Source organism: Syngnathus acus, chromosome 16, assembly GCF_901709675.1.
Source record: "Syngnathus acus chromosome 16, fSynAcu1.2, whole genome shotgun sequence".
Lineage (NCBI taxonomy): Eukaryota > Metazoa > Chordata > Actinopteri > Syngnathiformes > Syngnathidae > Syngnathus > Syngnathus acus.
The window spans coordinates 13537774-13555243 of NC_051101.1; the positions used below are offsets into that span (position 1 = coordinate 13537774).

The following is a 17470-nucleotide window of genomic DNA, read 5'->3' on the forward strand; positions in this document are numbered from 1 at the left end:
ACGTGTCCTTGAACGCACCATTTGCACTCCACATCGACACTATGGATGTACTTGTATGAGGAATGAGATGCATACAAGAAAAATCATTTGTTATATTTCACACAGTGCTTTTTTGATGAAATAAAAGACTTATTTAGGTTCATCTAACTTAACGCCATCACAGTCCAGCAATCTGCAACACAGAAAAATGAGAGGGGAAAAAAAAAGATTAACGACAACTCTAGAAAAAGGTCAGATGATAAAGTGGTGTTGAAGAATTTGATCAAATTTCTAAAAAAAAAAACAGTCAAAATTATTTTTATTTATTCTTTTCTTTGCATATTTTATCTTAAATATATTTTTTAATATTTATTTATATTCCAACTGACAAATTATTCTTGTTAAATGACTGAGCAAATATGCGTACTTGAAAATTTTCAATTTCATCCGAGAAAATGATTTCCAGTTTTTGTAAAATTACAATTCACTAATTCTTCTGAAATGATGCATTCTTGGTGCATTTAGTGAATTATGAAGGATCATTCGACATACTCCTTGTGAGCCTTGAGAGCTCTGCGTGCCTCGCGGGCGTCCATGTCGTCCGACACCTTCTTGTAGCAGTAGACCACCACCACGATGAGCCACAACTGCAGGAGCACGATCAGCACATACATGACCATCTCCGACACCACCGCCGCCAGCTCCCGGTTGGCTTCAACGGAGATGGCAAACTCAAATGACTTATCGTAATTCATATCAACCGAAGCGTGGTTACGGGGGCGGATCCTCACCGGCGTCCACCACGCTGAGCTCCACCTCCTTCTCCACGCTGACGTGGTGCCGAAAGCCCGCCAGCAGAAGCGTTCGGCTGAAAGTGCAGCGATACGTTCCGGCGTCCCCGTAGCTGACGTTGCGCACGGCGACGGTGGCCGCCTGGATGTCCTCGCCTCTGGTGCCCAGCCAGTCCAGACGTCCCCTGAAAGCTTCGTCCACTACGTCGGCACTCGGGTGCTCGTAGTGGAAGATCTGGAGGGAAAGCCGGCACGGGTTTTTGACGAATGTTTGCTTTGACAGAAAATTCACTGTGATCTCACATGCGTGAAATTTTCCTGTCCTTGAGGTCTGAAGTGCCAGTCCACGGTGGCGACGGCGCCCACTTCTGCTCGTTTCTTGCAGGAAATGCAACCCAGCACGAAGGCCTGGCCCCGTACGGCCTCCGTCAACGAGTCCACCTCGGCGCAGCCGCCCAGACACTCGCACGCTACAAAAAGGTATTGCCGTACTGAAAATGTCATCACTTAAAAACGGTTTGAATGAAATGAATGTATTCGTAGTTAGGAAAGGCCTCCAAATATTCACGAGTGATTTCTGGACTCACCAAGCAGACTGACGACTATAAGAAAAGGCCGCTGGATTTGTGCCAGAGCCATTGAACAAAATCCACTGGGGCACCTCATCCAAGCTCCATAAAGTCCTCCGTTTACGTCGAAAATGAGTCCAAGAAATGACAGATGAGACAAAAAGTTGTTTAGCGAGTCGTCCCGGGCTACTCGCTGCTCCGAGGAGGCTTTGAGGAGGTTATATTTAGGCGCTGCTGGCAATAATACCCAAAGCCAGCTGGGAACTTGAGATGACCAGAGAGCTCTTCGTAATGCTTTTCTTGCAGGCGGGATAGATGGATGGATGGATGGACGAATGAATGGATGGATAGATGGACGGATGGATGGATGAGATTTCTTCAAGTGTGTCAGTGTGCACCTACTTACTTGGATATTTTTGACGTTTCCCTTGATAACATACGCTGCACAATGTCACTATGTGGCCCACATTTTAGAGCACACACACACACACGTCTAATGAGACCCATCGCAACTATTAACAGCATCATGGGATATTTTTTAGACTACAGGTAACCATGTTTGAAAATTCTGGAGAATATCCAATTTCCAGTCTCATAAATGACAAAATTCACTCAATGACACACATAAATCTAATTGTTACTGAAAATCATGTATGATTAAAATAGAAAATATACATTTCATAGGAATCTATTTTTTTCTATCGTCAAGGCTGCTATCGTAGCGATGAAGTGAAGGCCGCCTCATTTGGGTATACGACAGATTCACGTGGGAGATAGGAGGCGTGCGGTGGGGTGATTACCTGGAATCGCTCAACAAATAAAACCAAATCGCAATCTTTCAAGGCCTTCTAAGCTTTAGTCATGTGTATGTGTACAGTCGCTCCACTCGGGGGTCAGGGTTGTTGTCATGTGATGATGACAGAGTGTGTGTGTGTTGGGTCCTTGCCACTTTTAACCTTCTCATCTGCTGCGAGCAGTTATGAGCAAACCAGTGTGACGGTGTCATCAAAACCATGGACACACACACAACTTCAAGGTAATTTGACATACAGCATGTGTGTGTCTGTGGAGGGGGGGGCGACAACCCCCCCCTTCCCGCCTTACACACACGTATCCTTTCTTATTTTTAGCACAGATCGAGTTTCCACAGCCCTCCCGGCAGCCTGGAGCAGCTCCCGAGTGTTTGGCAGCCCGAGTGGATCGCAGGTCGGGAACGATGGCGCACCGACTTTAGTGCCAAGTCACTGTGATGCTCTGCTGAGGAATGAATACAAAATTCTACACCGTGGCAGGTAAACGCAATCACATCGGGCATGCTTGTATTTGCAATCTAGATGTTAAATTGATCCTTTTTTTTTTTTAACCATTCGTCTTCATTACTCTCTGTTTACAAGTTTGGATGCAATTTCTTTGGCTGCTTTTCTTTTGTTTTATTTTCTTTCTTTTCCTCCTTTAGATAAGGTGACATGAACGTGAAAAGATGCTGCAGCAGGATGAAGGTGAGGAGCAATAATTACCCCTCATAAAGTCCTCCACTGGTCACTGATGACAATTTAATGATTTAAAAAGTTTTTTTCCTTGTGTATAGAGGAAGTCATATATTGTGAGCTATATTTTGGAAGGGAAAAATATTTTTGAATAAAAAGACATTTAACTCAATTTTTTGGGGTGATATTGTTCCAGAAAACATATTTTTGATGAAAACTTTAATATTTTTAACCATTCTTATATTTTCCAGACCAAAAAAATGACATTTTGTAGACAGAAATTCTGAAACGGTGAGGTGAAGTGATGCAGTGTGATGATGTTAAGGAGCAACATTTCACTTAGTAAGTCCTCCGTTGGTTCTGCTGGCTTCGTTAGCTAAAGTACACTCTTCGTCAGAGGTTTGTTAGATTTATGATATCCATCAAACGTTCTTGCGAGGACCACATTCTTTCCATGCACCTCAGGCTGCCCACCCTTGGGCTTAAACGCATTATGTTATTGCCACTGTGTTGACATTTAGGAGGCTCTATGTGTGTCACAAATAGACTATTTATTAAGATCTCTTCCACGAAGGCTGGCAAAGGCCCACTGCCACGCATTTGAGTCACTTGACAAGGGTAGCAATTATAGCGACTGCACGACTCCAGGTTGAGCTTTAGGGGTCGCTGTTTTGCTTAGGTCAATAACATGTTATGTTTATTAGACTCACTACCGCGATAGTTACGACAATATTTATTGTTGAGAACTAGTACCTGAACTTAAATATTGCCAATGGTTTTCGTTAGTTGACTCGAACAAGTCATTTTGGAAAGTTAGGTCAAGTGCTGCGTCCTTCCAACCTCCTGTTTTGCCTTTTGTCTTGTTTATTTGCATAGTATGGCACTCCATGTGGATTTATCTAACACATAACTAGTTTTAGTATTGATGAATAAAGTAAAAAATGAAGCGGAGTAGATCATTATGTCTGATCCTACACACATACGCATTTATTCGCATTTACACGCAAGCAAACTGAATGTTTTCGGAAAGTGGCTCGAGTTGCGGCAGACTGTTATTTCTAGGAGCGAACCAAAAAGTTTACTAGGGGGAGGCTCGTCTTGTTATTCGATTTTTTGCTTCATCTAATGCTACAATGCTCTACTCTACATTAATTAATTTGCCATACAGTTCAATTTACTATTCAAAGAAAAGCAAGTAGGGGCGAAACTTGTCGCCAAGTAAGTCAATATTTTATAGTCGCATTCCCCACCCACCTACAAATACTAATGTTCGCGTTCGTTCGCCCGTCTCTGAGGCGACAGTTATTTCCCGGACTGAACCAACAAGTTTACTAGAGGGGTGCCCATTTTTCCGTGTTACTTTTTGTCTTATCTAATTACTCGTTGTTGGATTACGCACGAATTAATAGGTCATATATTAGATTTTACTATTCATCAAACTTTATATTTGGTGATTAAAGTTAAGAACAAGAAGTAAGTCAATTATTCATCGTCCTAATAACCCCTACGCAAACGCAAACTCATTGCCCCCCCAGCCGACAACAGTCAGTAAGCTCATCCATTTAACTGTTCTCAGCTTTTCTTCTGCGATAACGCCTTTTATTGAGATGTTTTAAATGTAAAAATGGTGGAAGTTGACTCCCTTTAGTTCGTCTTCCGACTTGTGGGGGGAGGGTGGATAACGGCGGCGGCTGCCCCCCCAAACAAAGAAGTCGACGCAGGGGTTTAGGAGAAGAAAAAGTTGGCCCAAACTTTCGTTTGGTGCTGCTAGCTTGGCCGGTGGAGTTGAACGGTTAGCCCCGGCGGATGCGCTCCTCGTCGGCGGGGCGAGCTTCCGCACCATCATGCTGATGTGCTCCGTTGAAAAAGTGGATTTTAACATCACGTCACGGGCCGTCGCTCGGCTCGTCTTCGAGGCCGAACACGACCACCGGAATGGGGGAAATTCGTCGAACGGCAGGTACGGCTGAAGAGAAACAAGACGCTGAGTTTTTACTGGGTGCTTGGGGTAAACTATTAACGTGGTGCATAATAGTACGGGCTATCTTATATATGCATTGATTGTAAAGTCTATTTGCAAGATTAGGTTGGTCAAACATGTCCGTGCTAAGATTCTTCTTGTTCAAACACGAGAGCAAACAGTGCTTGCTCCACTGTGTCCCATAGTCACACATACTGGTGGCCTTCATTGGGTGTTGTTTATATATTTACAAGGATTTTTTTCTTTTCTTTTTTTTTATTTTTATTCAATTTTATCATAAGTCTATAACGTGGCGTTGCCTTGACTTACGAATCTATTCGTTCCACGATAACGATCACTACTCAAAACGCTCGTATCTCAAATCATCTTCCCCAAATGTGTGTGTGTGTGTGTGTGTGTGTGTGTGTGTGTGTGTGTGTGTGTGTGTGTTTTTGTTTCAAACACACCATGTTGATGTGTTTTATTGCTTCTTTTTTGCTGGAATGTTTCCTATGACCTTGTTGAGTGTTCTCCCGCATGCACTTTGGAGCTTTCTTGGACTTGTTTTGAGTGTCCTCAAATGTCATGTAATACTCACAACAGGAAGTGGGTGCTCTCAAATTCCCCCCCTTCCCTGCAATAAAGTCCTTGCCTTCCTGGCCGGGAGCAAGATTTCATTACGGCAAAATCCATGTCATGTCGTCCGGGGTTGGCAAACTACAGCCTGTGGGTCAGTCATGGAGCTTTAAAGATACCCCAGAGAAACTGTATATTTGATCTATGATTAGCCTTCACACAAAGCTCAGTAAAGGCGGGATATTGCTACAACTCATTCTTGCTATGTCGGTGCAGAACAGTGTCTTAGTGTCTGTGACTTTGAGTGTGTATGGCCGGATGTGGGCGTCAACAGGGAGAGTTTTGAGGTCAGGTTAGCTTGCGAACACGATATTAGCTAGGACTTTTGTTTGTCATCAAATTGTTCCAGTTAATCCAATAAGATAAAGTCATTAGCTCAGTGGAGGACTTTATTGACATGTTCTTTATCTGAAGCTCCTCTTTTATAGCGAGTCTGACGACAGCTTGCATTGTGAGTGCTGCAAAGTCTTTTCACCCCTCAGGTGTTTTACCTCCGAGTTCACAAAGATGACACTCGTGAAGCAACCGTGATGGCGGAGAGCTTTGAGGAAACCATGCATGGAAAGATGGTGGACGTCCCGAACACGACACGCTTATTGTGAAGAATGACTGAATTCTTTGGGATGGCATTTCCCATGGCGGCGCACTCGACGGGTCTGGACTTTTAACGAGCGTTCCCGAAAACGATCATGTCCTCCGCTCGGCCCGTCCCGACACTGAGCATCCTACCCCCTTCCTCCGACACAGAATCCTGGTCCCGATCGCCCAGCCCCCGGCCCAACCGCACTGGCCGCCACCTGCGCTCCTACCGCACCGGCCGCAGCCGGACTAGGAAGCGGAGTGCGGACAAGCGCTCGGGAACCCCGCAGATTGTAATTGAGGAGGAAATTGGCCCTGCACCCTCTGAGGGCCCTCAGATAAGAAGTGAGGAGCAGGGCCGGGACCAGGACCTCCTGTTGCCGCCGTGCCAAACTTGGTCGCGTAGCCCCTCTCCCAGCCGGCGCTCTCGGTGGTCCCTCAGGAGCCTGCTGGGCAGGGACTCTGACTGGGACAGCTGCAGGTTAGTGTGCTAGACAGAGCAACCCTTGTGATGTCACTTTTGACCTTTCTTTTTTTTTTTTTTTTAAAGCCACCATAGCATGCTGTAATTTGACTCAAATGAAGCGTGGCAGTGAAGGGAAAGTAATGATAGAAATGAAAGTGTGCTCTTGTTGCACAGTACATAAGGTCGGCTCACCGGGAACAGAAGGTCTGCGCGACATGCTCTGTGGGAATTTTGTGGGTTCCTGTATGGAGGACTGTAAACCAAACATAAGGGAGTTACTAACAGCTAAAGTGAAACTGAGCAGACATTGCTTTTGTCCATCGTTTAAATGTGGATCGTTATTTCCAAGTCACTTAGTCAACTCAGTGAGGGTCACAACAAACCGGGAGGCGGGGCTACAAGCACCCTTCTCCAGAATCATGACATCACCCTCGGCCAATTGGAGCTTGCCTCTCATCCGGTGATGTCACGCTGGCCCAATGGAAGGGGGTTCTGAATGGTGTGGGTGATCCCCCTCCCCTCTTCACGTCTTTCTGCATCAGCTTTATTGACTCCATACAGTACATTCTCTCAGCTCATGTATAATGTCCACACTTTGTCCACTGCGGGGCATAGACGTAGAAGATCATTGTCAGTTTGTGAAATATGCAAAAAGAAATCCTATATACTGGATGGTTAAGATATGTTGGGGAAGTCAGGATAAATAATGATGTTTTACAAAAGCTATTAGTGGAATATGCGATAGGGCAATACAAATAGGTGCAGCGTAAATGGGTTCAAATACAGTAGATTTAGATTTTTTTTTCTTGCTCAAATCCACAGGAAGTTGAAGCTACCTCCTGTTTTGCTTTCTGTACAAGAACAAAATGGTGGGAATAAGAGGAAAAGGGACCCGACCCCTGGTTAGTCTCAGAACCACGTGGTCATCGCTTTCTTTGCCGCAATATGAAAACTACGTTCTTGTTGTCAGGAAGGAAGAGGCGCTCATCATTTCCTGTCATTTTGACAGAAACTCTCGCGGTCGGTGCTCAACAGGAAAGCAGATTACACGCAGAGAGACTGAGACTGCTGGATTATGTTGTGTACTCTAATCCAGAGCGATGTACATAGATTGAGGGTGATTTAAATCCAACAGCAATGAATTGTGCAAAATCTTAGACCACACAAAAAAATGCAAATCTTATGGAAATAAATTCATTACTTGCGAATGTCACATAACCAAACAGTTGTGTGATGTCATTTTCAGTCGACAGCAAGTGGCAAAATGGCCGCCCCGTGAGCCGCTTAGAAACAGTTGGAAAACTTGTGATCCACAAACGCAGTATAAATGAAAATGTCTTGTTTAGACTAGTGGGGTACATTTTTGAGTTGGACTCCTTAAATTGGAAAAATTGGGACTATGAGTCCCAAAAATGTTCATGTTTCCAGCATTGCTTAGTTGTTGTTTTTTTCAAATCTGCTTTGTAACAACTTGATGTGTGTCGTTAGCATGTCCGCTCTGGACAAAATGTATTGGGACACATCCTAACACTTGCATCTTCTGATGAGATCTGAGATGTTTCCCTAACTCTTGTCACTTGATGGTGACAGCAACTCCATCAGCATTGATTAATTGTATTTTAAGTGTGAAATTTAGACATATCTTTTCGGAGCTGCGTGTAGTGGGCTCTTATCTGTGGCCCCCAGTCACCAAAATGTTTATCATAGCCCACCCACCCATCCTCCCTCCCTCCTGGGCATGAAGCCGCACCTCCTCCCCCATCTGTGCGCTGTGGGGATTACGGATGGACGGCAGCCCGTCGGCGGCTCATCCTGCGCAGGCAGCCGTCGTCTGTCCGCGAAGGGCGTCGACGACGGCGATGGTGGGATACTAGCATCCCTCACGTCCCCGCCGGATGTTCGCTCCAACCCGGCTTCAACGACGAGGAGAAGCGCTCGTTTGTTTGTTTTTCGGATCCCCTCTTGGGACCGTGAACACCTCATGACATGTTCGAGTAAGTCATTCGACGGCGGCTGGGATGAGGGGCGTTTCACATAGTCCCCCTTTTTGGAACGATTCGCATGGAATTACAACCAAAACGAACATTTCGACTCAATATCTAGCCATTCTTGCGCGTTATTTGTACCAAACGCAAGTGGTGCGTTCACGTGAATCTCGGTCGCTCAGCGGTCATCCGGTCACAGACTCCCCCACCCTCCTCTCGTCGCCGAGTACAGGAGCCTCCATCCCCCCCAAAACGGTCTTTTTATTTTATTTTTTGACCGTGAAATGAGCCCCCATGTCACGGTGCCTCCATCCCGTGTGTTTTTGTTGGTTTCTTCGATCCACGTCGCTTGACACGATTAGCTTAGTTGTTGTTTTTTTCAAATCTGCTTTGTAACAACTTGATGTGTGTCGTTAGCATGTCCGCTCTGGACAAAATGTATTGGGACACATCCTAACACTTGCATCTTCTGATGAGATCTGAGATGTTTCCCTAACTCTTGTCACTTGATGGTGACAGCAACTCCATCAGCATTGATTAATTGTATTTTAAGTGTGAAATTTAGACATATCTTTTCGGAGCTGCGTGTAGTGGGCTCTTATCTGTGGCCCCCAGTCACCAAAATGTTTATCATAGCCCACCCACCCATCCTCCCTCCCTCCTGGGCATGAAGCCGCACCTCCTCCCCCATCTGTGCGCTGTGGGGATTACGGATGGACGGCAGCCCGTCGGCGGCTCATCCTGCGCAGGCAGCCGTCGTCTGTCCGCGAAGGGCGTCGACGACGGCGATGGTGGGATACTAGCATCCCTCACGTCCCCGCCGGATGTTCGCTCCAACCCGGCTTCAACGACGAGGAGAAGCGCTCGTTTGTTTGTTTTTCGGATCCCCTCTTGGGACCGTGAACACCTCATGACATGTTCGAGTAAGTCATTCGACGGCGGCTGGGATGAGGGGCGTTTCACATAGTCCCCCTTTTTGGAACGATTCGCATGGAATTACAACCAAAACGAACATTTCGACTCAATATCTAGCCATTCTTGCGCGTTATTTGTACCAAACGCAAGTGGTGCGTTCACGTGAATCTCGGTCGCTCAGCGGTCATCCGGTCACAGACTCCCCCACCCTCCTCTCGTCGCCGAGTACAGGAGCCTCCATCCCCCCCAAAACGGTCTTTTTATTTTATTTTTTGACCGTGAAATGAGCCCCCATGTCACGGTGCCTCCATCCCGTGTGTTTTTGTTGGTTTCTTCGATCCACGTCGCTTGACACGATTGATGCTAATTTCTCCATGTTGCTTATTCGCTAGCCGTCGCTGTCCGAATGAATGGATTTACATCAGAGGTGACAAATTATGAATATTCGTCTTATTATCAGACGTTATGAAGGTATTGCGTGGTCGTTGTAGTTGTTGAGTGTCATCAGAAGCGGGAGCACGTTGTAAACTAACGCTGACACCGATTCTCAACACTAAGTCCCTATAATAGGCTTGTCAACATGGTAGGTAGGATTCAGCCATTGAATGTAAAGTTTATTTGTGGTACTTTACTCAATAAGGTCACAAATGAAGCAGCAATACACAGTAATAAACATTGTCCTATTCGTGACATTCATGATTTGAGAATTCAAATTGACATTGCAAAGGCAGAATATTTGCGTTGGATCTCATTAGACTACTACATTTTGCCTAATTTTATGCCTGATGAATGGTCATTGTTGACATGGTCAAATTTTACATGTGCACTGCAAGCTGAGTGTTGATGGAGTCTTTGCCCAAATATGTTTTTTTTTTTGGTTGTTGCTCTGAATGTGGCGAATAAGTGCTCACTACTCCCCCAGCCTCAGTTCTGAGGCTTTCGATGCAAATCTCTTGTGCAATTTGCATGCAGGTCGTTTTATGTACTCTGCCAATGCAAACGCAGCCAAATTGTACTTGTCAATCGAATTGTACAAAGAAATAGAATGTCACCTAATGAAATGATCGGGGGGAAAAAATAATTTGACACTATTGCAATGATCCATAAGTTGTATAGCCAATTTTTTAAAACATCTTTTTTGAGGGGTTAAGTAAAAATCAATAGCAAGTCAGCTTTTTATCGTATTTACAAAAAGTGCACAAAAGATGAGTTTTTCCATTGAGGTTCAAAAGAAATGTTTTTGAACCACAAATAGGCAATGTTTTGCTATAAAAGCCAAACTCTGCTTTTCACAAATGAGAAAAATGTACCTAAAAAATCCAAATAGGGGACGAGAGTTAACGTTTAAGCTGATTTTTGCTTCGTGTTTTGTATGGACCTCAAATGTTAGGAATTTTTTGGGGCCGTCTCGCTTGAAAGTGGGATCGTCCTCCTTATCAGTCAAAATTGGTTCAGGCTGATAAAAGTGCCCCCTGTGTGGCCTTCCCTTTGCATTTAGTGGCTATTGTCAAACAGGAAGCTCGCTCTTTGCCTTCTTGTCGCGTGCTCTTTGCCATCTAATGAAAAATTCACCTTTTTTTTTTTTTTTTTTTGGTTCTGTTCTTTTTTTTTTGCAGCACCGCCAGTAACTCTCCACGCAGCACTCCAGGTAGCTCACCCTCCTTGCGTCGGCGGGTGCTTGGGGGCGGCCGGGCCAGCGAGAGCGAGGGAGGGGGGGAGAAGAGCAGTGGAGGAGGGGGAGGAGGAGGCGGGGGGGGCTCAGACAGCCCCCTGCCGTCCATACCGTCGGCGTCGTCGCTTACGTCGGCCTACCCGATTGCCTCTCGACATTTCAAGAGCAATGCCAAGGTGAGATTACGAGGAGTACAGCTCCAGAAACATCCCAGTGTGATTCAGCGCCACGCGAGAACGTCATTTAATGAGCATCAACAAACGTTATGCTTTTTTTGTGGGACGAATATGTCACCCACATATTTATTGTTCTAATAATTGTCTTTGTCTTTGCAGAAAATGCAAAGCTGGTACAATGTGAGTATCCCTTTCCATCCCTTTTTTTTTTTTTTTTTTTTTGGAGGGGTGTCTTCATTGATACCAGCCAAAGCTCCTTTGTTCCTCTCCGTCAGGTCCTCAGCCCCACGTACAAGCAACGGAACGAGGACTTCCGTAAAATCTTCAAGAAGCTCCCGGACACGGAACGACTCATAGTGGGTGAGTACCGAAGAATCAACGAACGTCCTTGACTTGAGAGCTTTGAGTCCACTGAACGCTCATCTTGTTTCTTTTCTCCCCCCAACCCCCCCGCAGACTACTCGTGTGCTCTCCAGAAAGATATCCTGCTTCAGGGTCGCCTGTATCTGTCTGAGAACTGGCTGTGTTTCTACAGCAACATATTCCGCTGGGAAACCACTGTGAGCGCTCGCTGCGTTATTTGCGGATCGCTCGTTGCTGATAAAAGTCACACGCACATACTTCAAGACACAACAGCCGGCCGGCCGGGTTAAACAATGTCAATCATCTACTTCCTACTACAGGCAGGATTATTTCATAGCATAGAAAAATGTAGCATTCATTTCTAGGTCAGGGTAATGGATTTTTTTCCGCTGACATTTTTCCATCCATCAAAACCATACGCTACGTTTCTGGCTTTGCAGATCACTATCCTGCTGAAAGACGTGACCTCCATGACCAAGGAGAAGACGGCCAAGCTCATTCCCAACGCCATCCAGATCAGCACGGACAATGAGAAGGTCAGCCTTAACTCGCACGCGCTTATTTGATAAGAGTCCGTCTAAAAAAACAAGCTGAGTCGGCGCCATAGGACAGCCAACTGATCTTTTCCTTCCTTCCCGTTGAAACGCTCAGCACTTCTTCACCTCTTTTGGCGCGCGGGATCGCAGCTTTATGATGATTTTCCGCCTGTGGCAGAACGCGCTGATGGACAAGGTACGAGCGATCAGCAGCTCGCTGCTTTTACTCGCTGAGTACAAACGGGCCGGTCATGTGAGAGTAATATTTTCTACATGGTTGCAGTCGTTGTCCCCCAAAGAATTGTGGCATATTGTGCACCAGTGTTACGGCACCGAGCTGGGCCTCACCAGTGAGGACGACGACTACGTCTCCCCGACCGCCGAGCACATGAACGGCCTGTTGTGAGTGACCGACCCTAAAAGCAAACTGTTCGCAACATCCCAGTCAGTCAATAAAGTCGCCCTAACCCATCGTCGTACCAGGCCCGGAGAAGAGTCCGTGTCCGTCACCGATCTTCTGGACCTGAGCTCGGTGTCGCTTCCCTCCTCGGGCAGCTCCCCTCCTCCGCTGGTACCGTGCGCTCAGGCCAGCCCCCCCTCGGCGACCTACGGCGCGGCAGGCTCGTCCCCGCCCTCCTCTGCCTGCTGCCTGCCCATCGAGGTGCCGGCCCCGGCGGGTCGCCGGCTCAGCTCGGATCCCCCGGAGCCGAGCCCGCCCAGCTCCCACGGCTCGGTGGCGTCCGCCGCCCTCACCAATGTGAGTGTTCATTTGTGTATACGTGATGCAGGACATTCTCACAACGGCTGAAGAATGATTCATTTGAAATGTACGGTGTGTCCTGGAATTTGCCTGTGAGCGTCCGCTGTGCTTTCAAAAGCAGCGCAGTGGCAACTGCGAGCGGCCTTCACCTCCCCTTAAGAGTCATATGACGATGGCCTGTTTGCTTTCCCCCTCAGAACCCGGAGGAAGGCGGGGACAGCCTGTCCGAGGCATCCGCTCACATGCTGCCCCTGCCCAACACCAGCCTGGGAAACCTCTCCTCGTTGGACGCCACCAACGATGAGGACCTGCCCACCGACCCCAGCAACTCGTCCGACACGCAGGAGGAGAGTGAGTGGCTGGTTTGAATGACACGTTTTTTTCACCCCATCACAAGACAACAATTGTAAACGTCCATCCGTCCGACCTTCAGGTGAGGTGGAGTCGTTCTGCGTGGATCTGAACGGGCGGCTGCACGTCAATACGGCCGTGCGAATGAGCGTGGACAAGCTACACGACCTGCTCTTCTCCGCCGACACGCACTTCATCCGCCACCTTTTCTCGCAGCGACATTTTACCGGTCGGTACACAATGCACATGTACACCCCATTCTTGTTCCCCTGTCCAAGGAAAGCACTTTTTTTTTTTGGTCATGCTATTATAGCCTCCCTCCATTGTCACTTGTTGAGAGTTCTTTCAGTCCTTTGAAATGAGGACAGCGTGAGTGGATTCGGCCAATGGGCTGCCGAGGAACATTGTGTCACGCTAATTGGGGCATGTGACCTGGCTCTTCTTTTCACCCGGCATTCCATCTTCATCTGCAGGCCCTCCTGTCTTCCATCCTCAAAGCTTTTACAATGATCTTTTAGTCATTCTTTTGCTCTGGCAGACCTGGCGGTGGGCGAGTGGCAGCGGGACGGCAGCAGCGGGACCACCAGCCGCGTGCTCAGCTACACCATCGCCCTCAACAACCCCCTGGGGCCCAAGACCGCCCCTGTGGTGGAGACGCAGGTAAGACCCTCAGCCGTCAGAGTTTGATTGCACCGGCCCAACGTCCGTCCTCCCGTGTCTAGACGCTGCACAAGAGCAGCGCTCAGGGCGAGTGCTACGTGGTGGACTCCGAGGTGATCACGTCGGGAATCCCGTACCAGGACTACTTCTACACGGTCCACAGATACTGCCTCACCTCCATCAGCAAGAACAAGAGCCGCCTCAGGTGACTTTATAGAACCCCCACCCCACCCTCGTGAAAGTTCTCTCAACAATTGCTCTTGCTCTAGAATTTCATCCGACATCTGCTACCGGAAGCAGCCGTGGAGTCTGGTCAAAGCTCTCATTGAAAAGAACACGTGGAGCGGGATTGAGGAGTACTACCGCCACATGGGTCAGTCGATTAGTCAGTCAGTCTTGCTTGCTTCTCGGGCCCCAAACGGCCTGCCAAGCAGCACCACCACCGACTTCCGTGCGAACAAATCTTTTTGTTCCTCCTCGCCAGAGAGCGAAGTGTGCAAGCTGGAGACGCTGCTTCAATCCGAAGTGAGCGTGGTGACCGCCGGGGACGTCACAAGTGCCGGCGAAACCGCCAAGACGCCGCCGGCCCTGCGACGGCGTAAGCGCACCTGCTCGCGCCGCCAAGGAGACCGGGATGGAGGGGGCGGCGCCGAGCGCGGAGACAGGGCCGTCGGGGAGGAGCGAGAGCGCAGGGACGCCGGTTAGTCCGCTGCCGTTGACGATCTCTACCGTACTGTCTTGATTTGAGTATCAGCTTTTTTTTTTTTTTTGTAGGTGCTCAGTATAAGAAGTTGGGAGAGCGCGCCCGTGGCGGTGCGCAGAATAGCGTCTCCACCATCCTCCTCATCGTCAGCTTCATGTAAGTAACAACATAGGTGATTGATTCATTGACTAACTCGACTTATTTGATAAAAAAAAAAAAAAAGTCGCAATTACTGCGTCAATGCTTACAGTTTGACGGTGCCTTTCCTCGGCATCTTCTCTTTTTTTGTCTCTCCTTGTGGTGTGCGGCTTTGTAGGATCTGTATCAGGTGCAGTATCAAAGGCTTTTATGTACTCGCTCGCTCTGCCGTTGCAAAGCCACACTTGATTACAGGAAATGTCCGACTTGAACAAATTGGACTCATGCGATTAATCGAGCGCAAACGTATTGATAGTTCCTGTAATGAAGTCCCACTGTGACGTGAGTGCACACAAAAGTGCTTGTGAGCCACTTTCATGTGCTTCTCATTATCATTTAACACACCATGCACACACTTTTTATTTTAACCATAGTTCGCTCAATTGTGGCCAATGGCAATCATTTACATCGTATAAGATTTATAGTATTTTTTTTCCCCCTTATTGTAGTCATGTTAGTTGCTTTAAACATCATAATTTAAGCACAACAAAAATGATCTTGTTTACATTCACAAATGTTTTCACCTATTTCCACTTTTTTCCAGAATTTATTCTCCATGCCTTGCTGAAAATTCCTCTATGCGTGTGTGCTCGGGCAATGCCATGTATAATATAAAAGTATTGCTTTGGTACCACCTTGTGGCATCTATAGGGAATTACAAACCCTTTTTTTCGAGTGCCAATTTCCCATAGATGTCATCTTGCTGTCAGTGTTATGTGCTTGGTGGAAGCAAGTTCTTCAGTGTTGACTATCGTTCTTGATCCACCATGTGTGTGCGTGTTTTTTTTTCTTTTTCTGATCAGCCTGGTGGTGCTGGTGGCGCTCAACATGCTGCTTTTCTACAAGCTCTACGCTCTGGAGAGGGCGGCACACACGCTGGAGACGTGGCACTCGTACTCACTGGCGGACAGGTGAGCTTCTCTGGAAACTTCTTTTTACTTTGAGTTTCTTAGAGGACTCTTGTTACATAAAACTTGAGTCATGGAATCAATGGACTTGCTCTCAAATGGTTTCCGTCCCCACCGTCAGTCCTCTTCCTCAGACGGCAGGAGAGTGGGCTCAGGTGTTGCAGCTCCAGAGACAGTTCCACCAGGCGCAGCTCAGCAAGTGGCAGCAGATTCTACAGTCATCCGTGGCTCTTCTTGACCAGGTGTGTGTGTGTGTGTGCGTGTGTGTGCGCCCATCCTCAAATGTAACAGTGCATTGCACCTTCCATAAAACTTGCATTCTCTACTGTTTCACTAGATGAAGCAGTCCCTTGAAAAACTCCACCAAGGCATCGCCGTCCCCGGGGTCCACCAGGACCAGCCGGCCGAGACGGACGCGTGAGCCCATCCTGTACGGTACCGTCAACACCCCACATCCAATACCGACCCACCTACACGGATGGTCCACCTTTACAGAAAGAAAAAACAAACCACCAGGGAACTATATGAACCACTTTTCACCTGTTTGACTTGAAAACCACACGGCCCTGTGGTGACTCTGCAATAAAACTCGGATGGAGGCCCACAGGTGGGCCCTCCAAAACGCCACATCAGAGAATCACACTGAATTTTTTTGCTTTTGTTTTCCAACATCTTCCCACGCCATTTTTTGTACTTCCAAGTTGGCGTAAATCTTGGGATTTGATGTTTTAAAAAGAAATGGGACATGAAGACAAGCTTGTTAGTCAGGACCGTTACAGTATTTGATGCCCAAGCCCGGCCCTCCCCGTGCTCCGATTGGCTGTCGAGAGGGGCCCGCCGGTAAGGGCTGTAGTACAGATTGTTCTTGAATGTTTCATAGTAGGATATAATGTCAACAATAATAATAATAATTATTATGATGTGTGTGCATCCACGAGACGTCCACGTTACATTTCATTTTTGTATTAGCTTTTTTTTTTCTGCTATTTTTCCGAAATCTCATTCGCTTGCCAATCATAAAGGACCAACCGGAATTCCGCGACGGAACAAAAGGGAATTTCTCGTATGTAATACATTTCTCCCACCTCTTTTTTTTTTTTTAATTGTCATGTCCCCAACTCCTTTTATTTCCCCACTCACCTCTATCACTCTATCTTTCCTGACCTCCCTCGTTCCCTCCAGTTTGTTACGGCCCTGCTGTGCATGGCCGACCGCACACGACAACAAAAAGGGTGTATTATTTATTTTGGGAGGGGTGCGGAGACGAGAATGTACTGTGAAGATGTGATTGTGCACACGGAGAGAAATGGAAAAGAAAAAAAAATGCAACAAGTCCTGGCTCTTTGTGTGTATGTGTGCGTCTTTACTACATTTATGAAAAAATTGAAATCTCATGAGCTTCAACCAAAAACTTCATGGGAAAATATTTGGAAAAAAATCTTTGATACCATTTAATGTTGATAACAACTAAAATAAAAATAAAATAAAGTCTGAAAATGTATATTGCAAATTGTATTGTAGTAAATTATAAGCTATATTTAAATGCTGATATTTGAAATAATTTAAGTATTTTCTTCCTGTTTAAATTTCAGATTTTTTTAATATAAAAATATAAATGTGATGGTTTTTATTAGCCAATAATTGTGTAGGCCGCAGCCCTTAAAATACGCATAAAACCAGTGAATAACTTTACATTCTATTTTATTATGTTTTCATTCAGTGAAGTGTTATTTATGTTAAGAAAAAAAGCAGGTAAGAAAAAGTGATGAACGCTAT

The 17470-nt window shown here is 46.6% G+C and overlaps 2 protein-coding genes across 10 annotated transcripts; one reads left to right on the plus strand and one right to left on the minus strand.

The window, feature by feature from the left end:
* Window positions 1-78: 78 nt before the first annotated feature.
* Window positions 79-1542, minus strand: si:ch211-225p5.8 (uncharacterized protein LOC555567 homolog). The gene is made up of 5 exons (XM_037272994.1): window positions 1358-1542; window positions 1074-1240; window positions 771-1005; window positions 532-691; window positions 79-172 (listed from the first exon to the last, which is right to left on the minus strand). Exons 1-5 carry the CDS (start codon window positions 1434-1436, stop codon window positions 130-132), a joined length of 684 nt encoding a protein of 227 aa, XP_037128889.1. The 5' UTR covers window positions 1437-1542; the 3' UTR covers window positions 79-129.
* Window positions 1113-17026, plus strand: gramd1a (GRAM domain containing 1A). Of its 9 annotated transcripts, XM_037274744.1 has the most exons (25): window positions 1156-1250; window positions 2317-2375; window positions 2470-2631; window positions 2796-2838; window positions 5905-6076; window positions 6170-6482; window positions 10984-11215; window positions 11375-11395; window positions 11491-11575; window positions 11672-11775; window positions 12019-12114; window positions 12230-12310; window positions 12398-12516; window positions 12598-12871; window positions 13072-13225; window positions 13308-13454; window positions 13764-13885; window positions 13948-14090; window positions 14155-14258; window positions 14370-14585; window positions 14660-14744; window positions 14905-14916; window positions 15590-15697; window positions 15816-15936; window positions 16032-17026. In XM_037274744.1, the coding sequence occupies exons 5-25, from the start codon at window positions 6028-6030 to the stop codon at window positions 16113-16115; spliced, it is 2670 nt and encodes an 889-aa protein (XP_037130639.1). In that variant the 5' UTR covers window positions 1156-1250; window positions 2317-2375; window positions 2470-2631; window positions 2796-2838; window positions 5905-6027; the 3' UTR covers window positions 16116-17026. The 9 variants fall into 9 exon arrangements, with proteins under 9 accessions (XP_037130637.1, XP_037130639.1, XP_037130636.1 ...); XM_037274742.1 differs by having other exon boundaries at window positions 1113-1250; window positions 2475-2631; window positions 5905-6482; XM_037274741.1 differs by having other exon boundaries at window positions 5905-6482.
* The last annotated feature ends 444 nt before the right edge of the window (window positions 17027-17470 follow it).

What these genes read in the sequence shown, in the direction of transcription:
- si:ch211-225p5.8 (XM_037272994.1), bottom strand. Translation starts at nt 1,436, where the DNA reads ATGAGGTGCCCCAGTGGATTTTGTTCAATGGCTCTGGCACAAATCCAG. An exon ending in GACAGGAAAATTTCACGCAT is followed by an intron (nt 1,006 to 1,073) that starts GTGAGATCACAG and finishes CTTTCCCTCCAG; the next exon opens with ATCTTCCACTACGAGCACCC. An exon ending in GCTCTCAAGGCTCACAAGGA is followed by an intron (nt 173 to 531) that starts GTATGTCGAATG and finishes TCTGTGTTGCAG; the next exon opens with ATTGCTGGACTGTGATGGCG.
- gramd1a (XM_037274742.1), top strand. Translation starts at nt 6,112, where the DNA reads ATGTCCTCCGCTCGGCCCGTCCCGACACTGAGCATCCTACCCCCTTCC. An exon ending in CACGGAACGACTCATAGTGG is followed by an intron (nt 11,576 to 11,671) that starts GTGAGTACCGAA and finishes ACCCCCCCGCAG; the next exon opens with ACTACTCGTGTGCTCTCCAG. An exon ending in CGTCCGCCGCCCTCACCAAT is followed by an intron (nt 12,872 to 13,071) that starts GTGAGTGTTCAT and finishes TTTCCCCCTCAG; the next exon opens with AACCCGGAGGAAGGCGGGGA.